This window comes from Teleopsis dalmanni, chromosome 2, assembly GCF_002237135.1.
Source record: "Teleopsis dalmanni isolate 2A chromosome 2, ASM223713v2, whole genome shotgun sequence".
Classification (NCBI taxonomy): domain Eukaryota; kingdom Metazoa; phylum Arthropoda; class Insecta; order Diptera; family Diopsidae; genus Teleopsis; species Teleopsis dalmanni.
Window position 1 is genome coordinate 42,788,730 of NC_051847.1, and position 8,348 is coordinate 42,797,077.

General features: G+C 29.7%; 2 protein-coding genes across 2 annotated transcripts in view; both read right to left on the reverse strand.

Moving 5' to 3' along the window:
- LOC119677656 (ERI1 exoribonuclease 2-like) overlaps window positions 1-8,348 on the reverse strand; it is a 327,184-nt gene that overhangs the window by 261,960 nt on the left and 56,876 nt on the right. The window lies entirely within an intron of this gene.
- On the reverse strand, window positions 2,319-4,212 carry LOC119677653 (rRNA N6-adenosine-methyltransferase ZCCHC4-like). The gene is made up of 5 exons (XM_038089100.1): window positions 4,124-4,212; window positions 3,797-4,050; window positions 3,511-3,734; window positions 3,245-3,448; window positions 2,319-3,187 (listed from the first exon to the last, which is right to left on the reverse strand). Coding segments are annotated over exons 1-5 (1,452 nt in total). The 5' UTR covers window positions 4,125-4,212; the 3' UTR covers window positions 2,319-2,418.

Genomic DNA, 8,348 nt, shown 5'->3' on the forward strand with positions numbered 1-8,348 from the left:
CAGCCAACCACTATCTGCTTCCACTATCTGCAGTTATGGTTGGTGTTGTTATAGTATCAAGCAGATAACATGAAAAGCATTACAAATACTTGTATATGGGTTAGGATATGGTTAGGTGTTGATAGTGGAGCAGATTATTTAAAAGTAAGAATGGATTGGGAATGGGTAGATATTTAGTTGAAGTCAAACAGGATCAAGACTAAGAAACCGGGGCACTTCTATGAGACGGGTCCAAAGATCATTGGGCTCAAGTTAGTGTGTGCTAACCGGCAGTAATCGTATCATCATGGCTAATCATGGCAAGAAAAGAACATATCCACAAACAGCATATTTAAATAGTATTATTCACAGAGTAGTATGCGATAATAAAGACGATGGTAACTTGTAAACTTGTCATGGAATTCCAATATTCAATCCAATGTGTTACCTTAATAATCCCCCTTACTATAAAAGGGAGAATATATTCGAGATATAGCCTGATACAGATTGCTCAGACTAAAAATGAATAATGTAAAACCTATTATAATAAAGAGATATTGTCTATATCTATATATCGAGCAATTGGGATCAAAAGTTTAAAATATTTTTGTAGAATTTGTTATGTTGGAGAGAAAACAGTTCAATAATTATTATAACTCTAACTTGCTTAGAGCAAATTAATACGTAAATCATTTTTGAAGAATCTGTTATATATTAGAAATGCTCTACTAAGAACTTTACCTAACAGGACGACTAGCATAACTAGACCCAAATATTGTAGAAATAGATTTTGTAGAATCGTTTGTATTAAAAGGGGTATCAATCTGCTATGTTGAAGAGGAATCAGTCCACTGTGTTAAATGGGAACCAGTTCAACGCTTATTATGACACTGACCTCATTTCAATAATACATTATCGATTTTTGTAGATTCTGTTGTAGTTAAGAGGGATCAACTAATCGCTTATTAAAGGACACTACCTGATAGGTAAACAAGCAACTAGACTCAAACATTGTTGATATGATTTTTGTAGAATCTCTTGTATTGAAGAGGCATCAGTCTATTATGATAAAAAGGAATCAACTGAACGCTTAATAAAGCAAATCTACTAATAATAATACTAACTGAAAGTTAGACGCCTAAATAGACTTAAAAATCCTCTAAGCTTCGTACTCTGTGCGACTTCTTGAGGAAACACTAAACCGGTAATCCCGAAAGGACTACCTGTCGGATATCAGAGCTATTTTACTGGCTTGAAGTTTTACGCTGACTCGGGCTTTCGTAGTCTCTTGGCAATCTCGACGTCCAAGTAACGTTCACCACCCCCTAAAAAGATTTTACTAGAAGATTCTCACGGTTCATTAACAATAAATCAATGGTTAATCTGAATTCAAATCAATTTAGACTAAAAAGCCTAACAACATTTTGTTTTTGAGTTGAGTGAGCTTTTTGGACTTTACCTAGATGGATTTCATTTAAATCAGTATTAATTAGTCAATAATTAAATATACCATACTCGGAACAGCTGTATAGCCAGCTCGTTAGTTAGTTTGTTGAAGTGGAAGGAGGAACAAATCCCCATTAATTAGCTAATAAAGCCGTTCTGAAACCACAATTCCTCGTAACGATGGATAGAAGAATGTCAAACTAGAAACAGCCAGAAACATTTATAAAGGCGAGAATCTGGACAAATGCTAATATTGATAAGTGTGTCAAAGAAGGGAAACACCAAAAACAGCCTAGTTCTGACCAAACCTGGACAGCTAGAAACATTTCTAAAGACGAGAATGCTAATACTGAAGATATGGCTGAGTATGTCAAAGTAAAGGGTCTTCAAAAACCAAAACCTAGTTCTGATTAAGCCTGGATATACCATAGATACAACAGGTGTGCTGGTGTCCTTTCTGCGAAAGTTGGTAGACATGCGTTGCAGGCGATACCACAGAGATTAACCTAGATACCTCTGATTTGGTTCTGTGATACCTCTGATTTGTGGCAATTCCACTACTGTTCCATAAAATTAAGTATTTAGTTTCTTTCGCCAAAACGGACGTTTAAAATCAATTTAACATAATTAAATATGAAATTATTTATTATACAAAAATTTGGACATGTTAGATATGGACATATGGATATGTATATAACTTCTATTACATCATGAAAAAGTGTTAATTAAGAATTAACAAAGTTGTGTATATCTCTAAGATATTTCTTAATAAAAAGTTGATTTTTAAAAACTATTATTAATAATAACTTTAATTATAATTAATAATTTACTATAATTAATTTAAATTTTATAATTTTTCAATAAACTTTAAAGGAAGTAAGGAAAAAAGGCACTTAAAAACTATTTGCTATTATTAACTAAATCTTTCGTTATAGTTCCATACCTGAGATTAGCTTCTTAGAAGTTTCTTGACTTTATTATGACTTTTGTTATTTACAGTTTCAATTTGAGTTGTACTTCACCACAAAACGAAGTTTCCTCAAAATACTTTACACGTTCTTTACATTTTAGTTCATTGTGTCCCTTCTGATCGCAAATGTAACAAACAATTGCTTTTTCCGTTTCTCTGGAGTTGTAATTCAACAAAATCATTTTATTTCGAATATTTTGCCATGTGGCACAATTTTTCTCTATATGTCCCGACTGTCTGCAAATCCAGCAACGTTGCTTTGTCTGATACTCCGTACAGTTATGTCCTTCAACTTGTGTACAACGACGACAGTTACGGCAATGGACATAACTCGGCTTCACACATATACCACATAATTGGCAATGTTTATATGTGCTGCCGTTCTTCGATGGACAAATGCCGCACTGTTGGCAGTGACGATTCTCCAGAGCTGTGTAGCGCCTACAGCTAGCACAATATTTATACTCCTCCTCTACAGGTAATATTAATCTCTCAAGTGATACATTAGTGAATATACGTGCAGGTGAACCCTGCTTACGTATTTTGTTCAAACCGTCCGTGTAAGTAGAGTGGTTTGTATAATTGACCTTATAATCAGACATCTGCATTTCCGGCATGACTTTTTGTATGTGTTGTTCCGAGAAATATGGATATATCCAAAATAGCGGCAATGGAAAGTATTTGGATTTATTAATACTATGATAAAGTTGTACCAGTTGATGTAATGTGTTTGCTATGACTTCTGTGCGGCAACCATAAGGTGGATCAGTGAATATTAATAGGTGTTCATTGCTGTAAAGATAAGTAACTCTCATTATTTTAATTTCCTTGCTTTATTAAATAGCTTACTTTTGATTATTTAGAAAATTACGAAACATTATTTGTTGTTTGGAATCAAAGAAGTAGTTGTTGCACATATTATACCAGGCATACTCCCAGTCATCAAAGAAATACAAAAAACGTTTGTCAAAATCCAAGAGAAAACTATTTATATCCTCACAATGCAACTTTAAAAAAGTGTGCAATCTCGGTGCACCAATGCAAACCACTTTACTATAAATATGATTAATATTAATAAAAATTGGTTTAAGAATCTACTTAATACCATTCCGTACTTTATGCCCATGTCACGAAAGCATTTAACAAACAAATTCAATGCTCTTTCATCAAAGAAATACTGTGCCTGTCCTTTGTCATTGTCGAGTGGACGCAGAAACTGTGTTGGATTCTTTAGCAAATCGCCCGCGATTACTTTGTGTTCCACACAATCTTTCTGATGATCTTTTCCTACTGGTGCATCGCAATTGACACAATAGAAATATTCAAGTGGTGCGCGTGGCTAAAAATATTGCATAAATTAATAAAAAAAAATCATTTTTCGTGAAGATGTCAAAAATTTACATCATAACGCAGTTTTTTATAAATTTGTGTTGATGTATCCAAATTTTGTTTTAAATACTTTTCTGTCAATGAATCTGCTGGCAAATGGAATGAGCACATTTTTTTATCCCGGTAAGCCGCGCAGCCATAGAAACCTTTTTGTGGTGGTTCATTTTCATAATAGAAGAGCAAAGTCGGACCATGAACACAATGTGGATGCGGATCCAGAAAGTGGTCCTCTTCACATTTTACACATAGTTTTCCTTTAGTTGACACTACAAAACAATGAAATAAATTGATAAGAACATAAATAATATAAATAAATATATATTTTAAATTATTACATACTTATTTTAACTGAAACTGCAGGTAGCGTTGCTTATTTTATGTTTAAGCGGTTTTGTTTTTACTTTTCAAATTGAATAACAGCTGACGCTAACTAACCCCAGTGACTTAGAAACTGTAAAACAAACTGAAAAGATACACTGATAAAAATAAATTTCACATTTTATTAAGTAATTTTTGAGGAAAAATTAATAGACATGTGGAATACATTACTCAGCGCAACAAAAGTGTTTTATTTAATACGAAAGTGGTAATACAGAAGTACCACAGATATATTAGTAATTTGGTTTAGATATATCTATTTTCTAATACTAAGTTTTATGTATTTTAGTATCTGTCTTTCCTTTAATAACTGGGTTTCAGCTTTTCACCTAAATGTACCAATAGCTGGAATTTGTCGATTTTGCGTTCCTAAGAGATGGTTTTAGTCTCACATTGTAATTTTCGATGCTTTCCACCTACCGGAAAAAATAATTAAATTTTTGATACCGACTACACTTGATGAATTCTGTAGATTAAAAATTTATATATATGAACTTTACTTTGTTGTGTGTATATAGAAAAGCAAACAAAAAGTTTCGACAAGTAATTTTACGTATATTTTGGTATTTACAAGAAATCAAAAATTACATATAGCTTGCATATAGATATGTGTTTTTCGATTAGCAAATTTTAGGTAAGTTTTTCAACTGAGGTTTACTTTTAGTACAGTTTTCATTTTCGATTAATTAATTTAATAGTGTTTTCGATTTGGAAATCTAGATTCAATTTAGATTTACTCTCGATTTGTCAAATTTTCTTGCCCAATCAAAAATTTGATCAAAAATTAATAGCTGGAAAGAAAATATAGATTTGCTATTCACTGTTCTATTCTCGCATTTATAATTAAAAATTAAATTTTTTTTATTAATAAAGATACTAACATAAATTATTTGAACTCCTTTTATTTAAATAATGACATAACCAAAAGAGTGAAAACAAATACAGATAGTAAATTACAGCAATATTTTAGTTTCATTTTACTTTCATTTATTAGTATTATTCAAAATATCGATATATTATTGTGTTAATGCGAACTTGATTTCAACTTGGTTATCAACATCGCAGTTGTAATGATGTAAATGGATTGTTTGGGAGGATTAAAAGTACTATTAAAATTGCGATTACTTATCCTGTGTAAATAGGTTACAAGACAATTAAATTAACATTTTTTTGTTATATATTGCATGCTTTTGTTCCACTCAATATGAAAATAATAGGTCTGTTCCACGAGCTACTCATAGTAACTTTGAGTAAACACTGTGTATACACAAGCGCGTTCCACCAGCAAATTTTCAAGTATTTTTGTGTAAATTTTACTTCTGTTTTACTCATGTTTTACTATGAGTAGCTCGTGGAACAGATCTAATATAATCCTTTGAATATGTATCAATTTTAATAAGAATTGTACCTGGCAACCCTAATACCTTAGTGACATTTGTACATACTAAATTCCAACGAATTTCAAAATGTTGAGAAAAACGGCCGAACTAATTTTAATGTACCTTTTATTTTAAAAAGGTTTATCCATCACGATATTTCTGTGTATTACAATATTATAACATGCTCACGCTTTTCTATTTAAGCATATTAAATATATAACAAAGTCATTGGAATCAGCATTTAAGACTGTCTAACTTTAAGTGATCCAAAAAATTTTAAAAACTAACCTAGGGGAATAACACAACAGATTCCGGAGATGTTAAAAAATGATTTGTCATTTATCTCAATCACACCAAATAAAAATAAAACGCAATTTAGTTAGATTTTTTTTTATTTATTTATTAAAAATGAAGACTTTATAAAACTTTATTTAACATAATCTTAACAATATGCAAAGTAAATTCTAAAAATGTTTTTCCCAATTTTTGTATAAAAAAGAAGCTTGTTTCGATCTTCTTGTGATCGATGATGAAAAACACGAATTTAATCTGCATATTGATATGCAAATTATAAAATCTATCACAACAATTTTTTATAAAATAATTGTTTTAAACATACAACTAAAGTAGCTTATTATAAACACTAGGCTTAATATATATATGTATATTATATATTAAAAATAGTTATTATTAAATAAGAAAATAAAAATAGTAAAAATATTTGATGCGCACATATTTACAGTGTTTGACTTAACTAGAGAGAGAGAGAGAGAGAAGTTTATTCATTCAGTAGCAAATTTCTTATACAAGGGGAGCTGTTAACATTTTATAATATATAAAATATATGAAACACCTATATATGTATAATATAATTTTTAAAATATATCAATTTATTCAATTCCTTTCCATAAAACTTATAAAATAACGCTTCGCAGATTTAGTAAATTTTTACTGAAATTACTTTTTCTATTTAAGGATGGTCTCATAAATTCTCATATAATATATATATATACTCAAAATTTTATATATATTACAAATTTTTTATACTATCAAATAGCAAAACGTCATCATGCTTTTTATGATAGTAAGTTTAAGGACTAATGATAAAATATTTGTATTGGCAATAATTTCTTTAAAAATATGTTTAAAAATTATTTTTTAAGAAAAATATATTTATATAAATATACATACATATATGACTATATATATTTCATTCATATTCAGATTTATTATCGCAGTATTTACTTCCAGTGATTTATTTTTTAAAATGATATTCTCTTATGCTTAACTATACCACGCCTTATTATCTTGCGTTCTGAATAATTTTTTTAATAAATTTAATTTTTTTTAACTAGAACACAACTTCATTTATAATAAAAATATTTATTTATAATATATTTATTTTTTAAATAATTGTTTTGTTTTAAAAATTATTTTTTTTTTGTAATTATTTAAATAAGTTTTTTTTTCATTATTGTATTTTAAATAAAATCTTTAATGTTTAAAATTTTTTATGTTATAATTGTTTGTTTAAGTGTTTGTTTTTATAATTATATTTTTAATAAATTTTTTTATTAATTTTTTTTTTGTAATAAATTTTTGTGGGACGGATATGCTTAAAATATGATAAATATTTTGAGCTTAAAATTCGAATTTTTAACTTAAAAGTCATTTAAATAAAATCCATATTTTTTTCCATATAAATATATACGCATTATTTTATGTTATTATTATACAGGGTGTTAGTACTGTGTTTTCATGTGTTAATAATTTGTTTTTTGAAACTGTTAGTAGTGTGTGACAAAATTAGTAAATTAATTAATATATAATACTTAGTCTGGACAAATATCAATTAAAATGTCATTAATAAATTTTAGCCAATTTTAAAGAAGTTTTAAAGAAGAAAAATCCAACTAATCGACAGGAGGGTAGAATGGTTTCAAGAATGGTCGGGTCTACGTCTCAGATCGACTTGTCAACAACGACAACCAAGTGCCGTTCACCACTCACAAAGGGAATCTACAAGCAGATCCCAGCGGGTTACAACAACATAAGATAGAATAGCTAGTAGTGAGGCAGGTTTATTAATTTGAGAAAATAATCTACGAAGTCAATAGATTACAAACTTCTCCGACAATAAAGAAGCTATTCTTATGATATCTAACCAGAGTACATAATCAAACCTAATCAAGTAGTGTGAAGTCAACTGAGATCAGACAATATCCTTTATGTGTGTTGCAGGTCGCCATGGGGTACAAGAAAATCTAAATAAATTTAGTAAAGAAACAAATATTGATCGACGGATTTTGGAAAACCCAAACTACACAAACCAAATTGAAATATTTAAACACTTCCTTTGCAAATGTTCAGGTTGATTAAGTTCTAGACATTCCAACATGGAATCGTCTGGCAGACATCCCCAATTTAGACCTTTTATAAATAAACTCCTTTCTCAATCACGCAGGTCGAATTCAAACCTCATGACTGTATGGCAACAAAATGGTACCTATACGGCATTTAAGCAGACAAGGAAGTGTTAGTTAATAATCACCTTCATCATCCACGCTTCTTTAACAACCAAAACAATTGTAGCTGTGGAAAATAGTAAACCAAATAAGTATAAGCACAATATCACTGGATTAGTCATACTCTTTGGAAACTGAATGGCGACATGCAACATTAAAGAAAAAACCTCGGTGAAGTAACCCACCGCAGATATCTTCAAAATGAGAAGGATTAATCATTTAACGAGTTACGATTCATAGCCTACAGGCAGAAGGGTCGAAGACCTAATAGTGTTTTTAGAC